The 11,715-nt window shown below is 63.2% G+C and overlaps 2 protein-coding genes across 2 annotated transcripts; one reads left to right on the top strand and one right to left on the bottom strand.

The window, feature by feature from the left end:
- The first annotated feature begins 47 nt into the window (after positions 1-47).
- Positions 48-4,189, top strand: CHLRE_07g348450v5 (uncharacterized protein). Its single transcript, XM_043064510.1, has 5 exons — positions 48-748; positions 917-1,049; positions 1,303-1,411; positions 1,556-1,722; positions 1,906-4,189. Exons 1-5 carry the CDS (start codon positions 393-395, stop codon positions 2,380-2,382), a joined length of 1,242 nt encoding a protein of 413 aa, XP_042923078.1. The 5' UTR covers positions 48-392; the 3' UTR covers positions 2,383-4,189.
- A 26-nt stretch (positions 4,190-4,215) lies between these two features.
- On the bottom strand, positions 4,216-11,617 carry CHLRE_07g348400v5 (uncharacterized protein). The gene is made up of 8 exons (XM_043064509.1): positions 11,159-11,617; positions 10,019-10,233; positions 9,649-9,790; positions 9,170-9,295; positions 8,829-8,915; positions 7,752-8,360; positions 7,350-7,595; positions 4,216-7,146 (listed from the first exon to the last, which is right to left on the bottom strand). Exons 1-8 carry the CDS (start codon positions 11,183-11,185, stop codon positions 5,821-5,823), a joined length of 2,778 nt encoding a protein of 925 aa, XP_042923077.1. The 5' UTR covers positions 11,186-11,617; the 3' UTR covers positions 4,216-5,820.
- Positions 11,618-11,715: the final 98 nt, after the last annotated feature.

Raw genomic sequence — 11,715 nt, 5'->3', positions numbered from 1 at the left:
CACCGTGCTCACAAATTAGGCAGTCCGTGCGCGCATGTCCCCTACATTCTCGGGCTCGGCGCCGACCCTTTTGGGGTAGGCCAATCAAGTGCTATGATCTGAGACAGCTATGACCTACCACATTTTGCAGGCATCGAAGGCAATTGTGGTCATGCGGGTGACTCTCTTTTTGGGGGGGCTGACTCGACTGCATGGGACTCGTGACTCGGCATTCATAAAGGCACGCAAAGGGCGTGCCGCCGACGCCCATACACCTACCTCTCGACAAACATTTCAGTAAGACACTCAGAGCTCATACGTAGAGCAACAGCTTCACTGCCATTGTCTTTGAAACAGACTGTTCAGCTTCAGGACCGACTCCTCTTCTTCTCAGGTCTCCTCGCCTCGCCTCGATGTGTCAACGCACACTTAGAGCTGGAACGGGCCTCCACGCCCGCTCAGCCGTGCGCCCAGCCAGGCCGCGGCCAGGCCGGAGCAAAGTTGCCACAGTGGTGTGCAGTGCGCCTGTAGTGCCTGTGACGACCACCACCTCGACTTCTACTTCTTCTACGGATACTACTCAGCCAGAGCTAGGCTGGCGGACGGACCTGCGGACCACCTATGTGCTGGGCGCGCAGCTGGGCGTGGGGTCATTTGGCAGCGTTCACAAGGCGTTCCACGCGGAGTCCGGGGAGCAGGTCGCTGTGAAAACGCTGCCGAAAGAGCGTCCCAAGCTCAGCCGCGCCAAGGTCCTTGAAAAGCTCCAAAGGCGAGTGATGGTTCTCCGAGAACACGTTGGCCTGGCCGCCAGGTCGCTCTGTGCACCAACACGTTCCGAATTGCCTACCAGTGGGGTTATATGAGTTGTTGGCTCGTGTCAATCCTGGCTTATTCGCTCGCGACTAAAGGTCCCGCGCTCGCCCTCGACACCTCGCAGGGAGCTGACCCTTCTCGACCGGCTCTCGGACAGCCCACGCGTTGTGCAGCTTATGGAGTGCTTTGAGGACGAGGACCACGTCTACATCGTTACGGAGGCGTGCGAAGGTGGTGACTTGCAACGTTTCAGCGACGTGAGTCGAACCCTGAGGGGCGCTTCATTATGATAAACAATGCATGGTGTCGAGGGCATTTTGGGATGCTTGGATCGAGACAGCGCTAGCTTAGGGACAGAACGGAGCAGCTGGTCCCGTCGTTTCGAGTCACATTCCGGTCGCGGCTAGGGTCTCGGGGTTTGGCGACTGCACCGACTGCACCCACCCGCTGCAGCTCGTGATCGTATAGTTATCTAACGTCCTGCCCATTTTCGATTTCGTTCCGCCACAGACCTACGGCCCGCTCACGGAGCGCTGCTTGGCCCTAGTTGCGTTGGAGGTGCTCCAAATCGTCCGCAGCTGCCACCGGTTAGGCATCGTGCACGGCGACGTGAAGCCTGGTGGGTGCGGGAAAGTGCTTAACAAGCTCTCGGGGTCGGCGTGTTAAGTGCCGGGGTGAATGCATTCCGGTATTACGTAGCTGGCGTACGTTCCAAGACGCCGCACCTGACCCTGTTATGCCGACACTGCCCCCCTTCTCACAGCCAACTTCTGCATTAAAGATGAGCACCGTCACCCCTACGCTGCGTCACCGGCGGCGCTGCAGCGCTCGCCGTGGCTAAAGGCGATTGACTTTGGCTGCAGCCAGCTGCACTACCGCCACGCGCGCCTCTCCAAGCGCTCGGGCACGCCCGTGTACATGGCCCCTGAGGTGAGCCTCGCCTTCAGACGCTATGCGGCCCCCGAGCTTTGCGAACCGCTCCCGACCCGGGTTTGCACCTCGTAGCATCATGGACGCATGTAGCCCCACTCCAATAGTCATCCTCCCAACGCACATCAAACCCGCAATCCTGCCGTTGCTCACCCCAGACACTCCTTCCCACCACCGCCACAGATCTTTAAGCGGGACTACTCGTTTGAGGTGGACGTGTGGTCGACGGGCGTGCTGCTGTACCAGCTGTACTGCCGGCACTTCCCCTTCTGGGCCGGCGACAGCTACAACCGCGCTCTCTCCCTGGACGAGGTGGCGAAGGCCATCACGGAGAACGCCATTCGCATGGACTTCGGGCCATGGCTGGTCATGTCGCCCGAGGGCCTGGACTTTGTTCGCGGCTGCCTCACGCGCGACCCCGCCCAGCGGCTCACCGTGGACGAGGCGCTGGAGCACCCCTGGCTGCAGAAGTTCGCGGGCGACTGCATGGGTGGCCTGCAAGGGCCGCTGGTGGAAACGGCGGCGCCCGCCGTGGCCAACAACATCGTGCGCAGCCCCAGCCAGGGCGGCGCGCCGGGCCCGGCGCAGCAGCAGCAGGAGGCGGAGGCGCAGCAGCAGCAGCCTGCCGGAGGCCGGCGGGACGCGGCGATGGCGGCGTAAGGGTCCTCGTTCTGCGATGGCTCACCACTCGGGCGGAGGGTTTATCGCGCGGCAGGGCGCCAGTGCGTGGCGCTCCTCGTCGGATCGTGCAGCGGTATGTAGACATGCAGCTCTTGAAGATAACGCGTTGGGTAAAAGTACAGCAGCCGTGATGTTTCTCGTGTTGACTACGTTGGTCGTGACTAAGACTGGGCCACTTGCAATGCGCTTGCCTCCCGCGGCTGGGCCCACTGCCGGGCCGCGGGGTAGGCGGCATGACCTGACCCATACACTTGCATTGTGCTTGCCGCTGACTTAGGAGTCTGCATACTGGACCTAGAGAGTTTGCCAGTTATGCGACCCCTTTGGCTGGAGGGTTTGGACGAGCGCGGTGCGCGCGTGTGTGTTTCTGGATTTGGGGCGGGTCGTTTGTATAGCACAGGATTGAATGATCCGGGCACTGTGGTAGCGGACAGCGTCTTGCTTGCAGCGCAAGCCAAGACGCAGGACACAGGGAGTGGTGCAGCGGGGCAAGGGCTGCGGCCGAATTGGCCGGGCCTGTTGGTGGAAGCGGTGGACTCCCCCCTCCCCCCATGCAGTCTTGCATGGTCTGGTGCATGCAAGTGCATACGCCGGTGCAGTCATTAATTCCAGCAGCTCGGTAGTTCGGTCATCTTCATTAGCGCTCTAGGAACCCTCGTAGCGACCCATGGACTAGATGTAGTATGTGCCGGGCTTACAGTCTCTACGTGACGAACATCCAAGTGCTCTCTGACTCGCGTGGTTGTGTGTGTATGTGTTTGAACCTGCGTGCTTTGGTTCGTGGCTGCCAGCCATAAATTGATCGGTGGTGTTTACCATGTGTTTGTTGGCCGGACTCCCTCGGACAGCCGAGCGAACCAAACCACATAATCCATCAAAGTGCGTTGGTTGCGGTTGATGAGACAATTCATGAGTTTCTTGGGACATGAAGGGGGGCGTGGCGTGGAGCGCTGCTCTTAAAAGTGCCTGGGCGCTGGCGGCCATTCGTATCGACGCAATGGCAGCCGGAGGCGGAGTGTCACGTTATTTGGGTGTGCGGTTCTGCGGCATGCGTGCGGGTCCTCAGCTTGAGGGCCCCCCGCATGGCCGGCCGTGCACCCCGTGCGCTCTGCCTGGGGGCGGGCGGGATGGTGGGCGATCGGACCATAGCCACCATCCTGCGCGTTTGCTGGCCCGGGCAGGAGTGGCCTTTGCGGTCCCCTGGTGTCCGGACAACTGAGTATGGGGAGTATGGGGCTGTTGATTTGGAGGGCGCAGTGCTGCCGTCGCGATCGGAGGAGGATGAGGCCTTCGGTGGGCGCGGAGCTGTTTCAGTCACAGGCCTCTTTCGGAGGGGGTGCCGCATGAGAGACAATAATGCATAGAGAGCGGGGGGCGACCCAAACAGTACAGAAGCCTGTGGCGCCGCAGCGGCGGTGGCAGGGAGGCACGGAGAGGCATGACGAGTGTGTGTATGGTAAGCTCAATACATTGCTTCGGCGTGTGGGGACGCGGCGTTGGCGAGAGCCACGAATGGCCCTAGTACCGTGGGGGCATGTCGCACCCGTGGAGGGCACTGTATGGTATTGGCTGTACATGTTTGTACGTTTGGCATGCATGCATGCATGGCATCAATTGCGTGTACATTATTGGGGCATAGCGGCACAACATTTCGCAGCCGGGCACGCGCAAGCAAAATACGAAGATTTTGGGTTGAACCATTTTATTCTGTGAATAGTCCTCTCGCAAGAAGGGATTCATAAGGAGTTGTACCACCACGATGACTTTGATGTAAAATTTCAACGCGCTTTGTCATGTTGCCTCATCGCCGGCACGGGTCTTGATATGCCTCCTGCCTTCGCAGCCTCAGCCCAGCCAGCCCCCATGGCCTGCGCCTGCTAGGCTGCATTACCGTACTCCCTGAGCGCCGGGCGGCACCACACCATGACACTATTGACGAGCGGCTGCGTGCCCCCCTTAGCCGCTGCCCCGCGCCGCATAGCCGCACATGCCGCAGCTGATGCCCAGTCGACAACCGCCAGGGTTGCCCACGGGGGTGCCCTGACAACCGCCTTCCGCAGCCTGGTGAAGGGTTGGGTGGAGCGTTTTCTGCCCCTCCTCAGTTTTTGTACTGGTGCCCTGCCTCGACGCCTCCTCCTCTCCGGCCCTGCTTGCGCCTCTACACTACCTGGCCCGACGCCTGTGGTCCAAATTGCTTGCAGACGAGCCCCCCATAACTGTCCCTGCTTATACCGTATGTCGCATGCATACCAGCCCCCCCAGACTCCGTCCATACACTTTCCTCGGCCTCCCTACTCCTCCTTACTTCTTCCAGGCTTCCCTCGGGCCCCAGGTCCACGGTCCTCATGGGCCTCGTAGCTTCATGCCACCTAGCTTCGCGACGTGTTGCTACATTTGGCACATTCGTCCTGCCCCGTCACGCACCGCCCCTGGTTAACCGGGGCACTGACACCCCCACGGCCCTACACAAATGCCGAATATCTGTAACCCAGCGCATCAAACGCAAGCCTTATGCCCTTGCAGACTTCAAGAGTGCGCTGAAGGCCGCTATCTCTCCCGGCTAGCTACCTCCCACGGGATGATTTCATGTCAACACCACGTTCGCAAGGCAGCAAGCAGCTTGGGGGCTGCAGCGCCACGCCACACAGCAACCTTCCATCATTTGCACAGCTTCTCACGCCGGACCGCCCCCCCCCCCGGTTCTGAGTCTTGGTTTCTTTGGGATCGGAATAAACTAACCCCCCCTTTCCCAACCCTGCATCAAGGTACCGGCTGCACATATGACGTAACACGCACACCGCACCAATAATGCGCACCCATATCGTGCCTTCAAGGCAGCTTTCCTGTCAGCTGCCCGTGTTTCATGCGACACATACACCTCGTAATACATACATACACACGTGCAGGCATACTCAAGCGCCCCAGAGAACCCTCAGACCAGGACATAGACATGCATTTAGCTCTACTGTACGGTCGGGCTTCGCATGGCCTCTCTTCACTGCCGTACCGGTGAGAGGCCGACAGCAAAGTAGCAAAATAGGGGACGGTGCGATCCCCTTCCCTTGGCCACGCTCTAACTCCCTGACACGCTATACCGATATCGGAATATCCCTTCTCGCTTCTCCTTAATCGCCTCCTCCGCACGGGCTGCTCAAATCAAAGTGCAGGGGTATAGTGCAACGCAGAGCAACACAGAAGTGCCCCTGGTTCAGCGGCTGACAGCCTGACAGGCTTTCCCCCAAGACAGCCCCTCGCTGACTCGGTTCCCCTAGTGCGGCTCCTCCTCTGCCCGGAGCTGCCACGCTCCAAGCCACGCGCCCCACGTGGCATTCAGCCAGCCAGACCGGCAGCCAACCAGCGAGCCAGACAGCCAGCTAGCTAGGGCCCACTACTGCAGACGCCCATGACGTGGCGGGCCTAGGGGTCATTGACGTAGGCTCGGGGGTCCCAGTAGCGCCGCAGCAGCTCCACCGACAGCGCCTGCGCCAGCGGCCCGAAGCCGCGTGTGTACATGGCCAGCGGGTGCGGCACCGCGCCCAGGTGCGTCTTGACGAAGCGGCGGCCCGGACCCAGGTCCAGGTGGGTCAGGCGCTGCCGGTGCGGCGGCAGCAGCAGCGGCGGCGGCGGCGGTGGCGGCGGCAGCTGCGCTTGGGGCGGGGGCGGGGGCTGGTGTTGGGGCTGCTGGGATGGCGTTGGAGGAGGTGGCTGGCGTGGGTGCTGGAGCGGCGGCTGCTGGCGTGGCGGCGTGTAGGCGGCGGGGCAAGTGGTGGCGGAGGTGGCGGCAGCGCCGCAAGCGGCCTTCTCGCCGGCATCGCCGCCCACGGCTCCCTCTCCGTGGTCACCGTGGCGGCCCAATGTGGAGGATGGGGGAGAGGGAACGGCGGAGGCGGGTGCAGAGGCGGAGGAGGCGGGGGCAGAGGAGGCGGGGGCGGAGGAGGCGGAGGCGGAGGAGGCGGAGGAGGGGTAGGAGGAGGACCAGCCGGTTGCAACTACCGCCGTCACGACCGGCCGGGCCATAGTGCTTGTGGTTGTGGTTGTTGTGGTGGTGTTGGCGTCGCTGGATGCAGCGGTAGTGGCAGCGGCAGCGGCTGCGGCGGCAGCGGTGACAATGGCTGAGGGGTGGACGGACACCGGGGGGCACCACTTGGCGACCAGGACCGCCTCAACAGTGGCAGCAGCGGCTGTAGCACCGGCGGTCACCTTCCCGCAGCCGGCTGTAGCAGCAGCCGTGTCCGCAGAGCTGCAGCCGCGGCTGTGGCTGCCGCTGCTGATGCTGCTACTGCTGCTGCGGCTGCTGCTGCTGTCTCCGGCGGAGCATGGCGAGAGCAGCGCTCCCACAGGCACGCCGGCGTCAGAGGCGTCAGCGACGGTGCTGGTGCTGCTGCCCAGGAGGGGCGAGCCCGGCGCCGCGCCGCCGCCGCCAGCCAGGGAAAACTTTGCACCGGCGGCGGTGGCGGTGACGGTGGCGATGGCGGCGGCGGCCGCAGCACTAGCCGCCGCCGCCGCTGCTGCCGCAGCTGCTGCCGCCTTCTTGCGCTGGCGCCGCAGCGACGGTGCCACCGGTGACGCTGGAAGCGCCGAAGCCGCCGCCGCCGCCGCGATGGCGGCGGGCGCCGCGACGGGGGTCGATCGAGCCGGCAGCAGCGGCTGTGCCGCCAGCTGGGTCGTCTGTGGGCTTGGCAGCAGCGGCCGGTCCAGGCTCTGGTTGTGCTTGATCGCCAGCAGCAGCGCCGTGGATAGGATCTGCGGCGCAGCAGTGAGTCTGTCTGAGTTGCCTCGGCTTGCGGCTGATCGCGGTAATATACTATTAGTTCTGGCGCATATGCCTCTTCCAACGTCACATTGTCATGCACCACACTGCATTACACGGACCATAAAACAGGCACATACACGCACATACACACAAACACACACACACACACGCACACACACGCACACACACGCACCTGGAAGTAGGCGTTGCTCTGCCGCACCAGCGGGTGTTCGTACCGCAGCCCCATGTACACCACCTGCAGGCTCTCGCGCTGCGGCAGTAGCACGCCAAAGCCCAGGATGAGCGGGCCGGAGGCGGCTGTAGCGCCGGCTGTAGCAGCGGCTGTAGTGGAGGCGGCGGGGGCGGCGGTTGTGGCGGCGGCGGTTGTGGCGGCGGCGGCCGGCTGGCCGGGCCTGGGGCCCTCCCGAATGACCAGCACCTGGGGAGCGCGTGTGGTTTGTTGCGGGTGTTTGTGATGGAAGGGTAGGACAGGGCGGCGGCGCCGGCTCATTACCAATCAACAACCAGGACTCCACTTCTCACACGCACACTCACACACACACAAACACACACACACACACACGCATACACACACCTGCACTCCCGGCGCCTGTTCCAGCAGCTGTGTGAACTGCTCCCGGGTCACCTCCGTGAAGCCGTTGCGCCGCCCCGTGGACTCGTACAGCCGCCACAGCTCACACACCAGGGACCGGGCGGCCGAGGAGCCGGGGGCGCCGACCCACACGTGCGGCGGCAGCTGCGGCTCGTCGGCACCAGCGGTGGCGCTGCCGCCGCCAGCGGCCGCCGCCGCTGCAGACCCGGGGCGGCGGCGCTTGCCGTGCTTGAGGGGGCGGCCCGATGGGTGCGTGCCGGAGTGCGGGCGCGCGGCGGCAGGGCTGCCCATCACAGTGCCCTCACTGGTGGCGGCGGCGGTGGCGGCAGGAGCAGGAGGAGCGTTGTCGAAGCTGCTGGCACGACTGACGCCGCCGCTGTGGCTGCTGCTGCTACCGCTGTGGCTGCTGCCACAGCCGCCGCCGCTGCCAAAGCCACAACCGAGGTGCCCCGGCGTCGCGGGCTGCGGCTGGTGCTGGTGCTGTTGCTGTTGCAGCCCCTGCGGCGGCGGCTGCTCCCCCTGGGCCTGCTGTGGGCCCAGGCGAATGAGCTCGGCGTGCAGCTGGCCGTTCGCCTCGCAGGCGGCGTAGATCTGTGTGTGCAGGTGTGTTGGAAAAGGACAACGCGCAGAGGTCCGCATGTTTGTTATCTAAGTGCGACCGGATGCTAAGGGATGTGTGTAAAAGGTGAGCATGTGTGCGGAGGAGGGAAACGGAGGCGGGTCAAATTAACCAGAACCAGGTGCGACGTGTGAGCGGTGTGGCGGACCCGCGGGGGAAGGGGCCCCGGGGCAGCACCGCATGTGTACACGCGTGTCAAATCAACGCCGCCCCGGACTGCCAGTCCGCCATCCACATCCTCGCCACAACGCCCTGGACATTCTGACCTCAGCCCTCCGCGAAACGGCTCCAACACACACAACGTAATTTCCCTGCCTTTATTTCCGTGTCTCTTGTTGCTCACTGGTACAGAATGGCCCACATCCCATGGGCATCCTCCGAGTTTTGGCACGTACGTGCTCTTGCCTCCAAAGCCACCCAACCACACCACGTCCCCCTACCTTGGCTCGGTTGCGCACGTTGTAGCGGTCGGCCTTCTTGAGTCGTGTCACGTAGTCGGACCAGCAGCGCAGGGGCCGCAGGTCCACCTACAGCGCAGGACGGTGTGGCGGGTGGGTGGCGTAGGGGCGGGGGGTGGCGTTGAGGCTGGGGTTGGGGTTGGGGCTGGGGTTGGCATTGCAAGCACCGTGACCGGCGGGTCCGGGGGCCTGCCACACACGGAAGCATACACACACGCGCGCATCCTAAGTAACTCCGGCGTTTGGACGCGTCTCTTTCCGTTTCGTTGTCCAACACACGCGGCCCCGCCCCTCACGCACACACACACCACCCTGTCTTGCACCTTGAAAATGTCGAACAGCGGCCACTCGTGGAATCTCTCCCCCGGCACGGCCTGACCCGGCCGGTCAAACACCGTCAACACCGGAAACACCAGGTCCCAGCGCCGCAGCAGCCCACAGCGCCAGCCCTGCAGCGAAGGGATGGGGGAAAGGGGAGCCGTGAGGCCACAAGCCTGTATGTGGCACCGTGTCGCAAAACCTCACCCAGCCTTCCTTCTGCACGCCGCACAAGCCCCTTAAAACCCCGCACCACACGAACCCCACCGCCGGCCCCCATCCGGCCCCGCCCTTCAGTCCACCATCCACCATCCAGCGACCATCCACCCCGCCTCCCTCCGCCACCCGGCCCACCCCCTGGCCTTCCCCCACCCTCCTCCATACCTCCACCAGCTAACCTCACCAGCTAACCTCACCCGCACACGCACAACCACACTCACACCTTCCGTTCATTGTAGTGCAACACGCACGCGCACACACGCACCTGCAGACCCAGCGAGGCGTCGTTGCTGGGGCGGCACACCACCACCGCCCGCGCCCTCTGCGCCGCCACCAGCCGCAGCAGCCAGGCGGGCGCGGTGGGCGCCAGGCAGTGAGTCAGATCCAGCGGCCGCCACTGCAGCAGCCTGCAGCGCAGAGGGACGGGAAGAGGGATGAGCAGGGGGGTGGGAGAAAGGCAGGGCCGGGGAGCCCGTCACGAACCGACACGTGTCCTAGTCTGTGGTGGCTATCCCCCACTCCGCCAACCACCACCGCTGCATCCGCCCGCTGCTACCACTGCTGTTGCCACTGTGCTGCAGTGCTGCGCGTGAGTCATCGCGAGCCCCAGCCTTCCTGGCATGTCGAAAACTCACTCGGGCTCGCCAAACTTGGCGGCAGTAGCAGCACCTCCTGCCGCTGTTTCCATCGCCACAGGCTTGGCTGTAGCAGCCTGGGCTGCTGCTGGCGAGGGCACCCGGTGCTGCTGCAGCCCTTCCGGAGACGAAGCGTTACGCGCCGGAGCGCGGTCGGCGGCCGCAAGCCTGTCTGCTACGACCGCCTGTTGGTGCTGCTGCTGCTGTTGCTCGACCTGCGGCGAGTTGCATGCGTCTCCGTGTGTGTGCGAGCCGCTGGCGCTGCAGCCGCGGCGGCGGCCGCGCCATCCTGGCAAGCAGCCGCAAGCTGGTAACATGGCCGCAGCTCCACAGCGGTCTGGGCGCGTCGCTGGGGCTCTGGGTCAGCAAGGCAGAGGTGCAGTTTATGTTGTGGGCGAGGCAGAGAGGTGAAGTGGGTGCGGAGGGCGCCAATCCCCAGGTCGCATTCGATTAGGTTCCAGATCCCGACGCGGCGGCGCGCTGCGAGTTGTTCGGCTGCCTCTTTGAGAACCTACGTGCGTGCAAGACTTTGATAGCCCAGTGAGACTGCGCGCCCCCGTCCGGCTAACCACATGCGGCGAGGCGGTGGTGGGTCCACCTGTCAGAAAATGCCCACCTGTCAAAACCCGCCGGTACCCGGGCAGAAAGGGTCGCGTACCGTCAAGCATGTATGCCAGAAGGCAGCGTTCTTCCTATTTCCGCTGTTGCAACTAAACAGGAAGCGGTAGAGAGTAGGGAATTGGGCAGCGGCGGGGAGGCGCGCGTGGGAGGCGACGCCCCTTGGCCCCGGTGGCGCGCAAACCTGCTTGTGTCAGTAGCTTTACGAGTACGAAATCTTTCTGTGTATTCATGATCAGTATGGGTGTGTCTCGACACGTGCATCATTTCCGCGCGCATAGCGCTAGAGCGGCGACGAGGCCTAACACGGGAGACAAGTGTGCAAGGCGTGTGTGAGGCAGGCCATCACTGGCCATCACGCAACAGATTCTACGGTGAATCGTCTAGTCCCGCGTACGCACACCCAACGTTCAGACGCACGTAGCAGGTCACGGCACAGACCCTGCCCTGCCATCGTAAGTGCGTCCTAGTGCACCCCCCCCCCGCGCGCAGCTCCACCAACGCCGCCCAGGCCACCTTCACCCTTCCGAGCACGTCAAGTCGCTTCATGTAACCCCTGTCACGGCCGCGTGCAGCGACGGCAATCGGCCGCGAGACAAATAGCGCATATATTTCGATCGAAGGGATAGCTGCAGCAATGTTGAAGTCTGGGCATGGCAGCAAAGCGCGCGAACACGGCAAGGCTCGGATTCTGCCGACAGACTTTTCCAGTGCATGTGCAAAGTGCAGCTGCGAACTGTTTTACGTGCATAATACAGTGCAAGCACCAAGAAGGGTTTTGGGGGGGACTCTCGGCACGGCTTGGTCTTGACTCGGGAGGAAAGCTTGAGTCCCGAATAATACTATGAAGCACAGGGCAAAAACAATGGAGTCAGGCTGAGGGTACGTGAAGTAACCGGACGCTCACATGGCCATCGTGCATGGCCATGTGAATGGTCCTTCCTTGTGAGTCAAACCACAATTTGAACCAACAGAGCGTAGTCTTGCGTATACTTAGCAAGGCAGGGAGCACCGAATACTACCCGTTTCAGGCAGATACATTAAGCACTACCTCTGACATTATTTTTTAATACCAGCAC

Source organism: Chlamydomonas reinhardtii, chromosome 7 (genome assembly GCF_000002595.2).
Source record: "Chlamydomonas reinhardtii strain CC-503 cw92 mt+ chromosome 7, whole genome shotgun sequence".
Taxonomy (NCBI): domain Eukaryota; kingdom Viridiplantae; phylum Chlorophyta; class Chlorophyceae; order Chlamydomonadales; family Chlamydomonadaceae; genus Chlamydomonas; species Chlamydomonas reinhardtii.
Note: the sequence above shows the minus strand (reverse complement) of the source record. Positions and strands in the feature narration are given on the sequence as shown.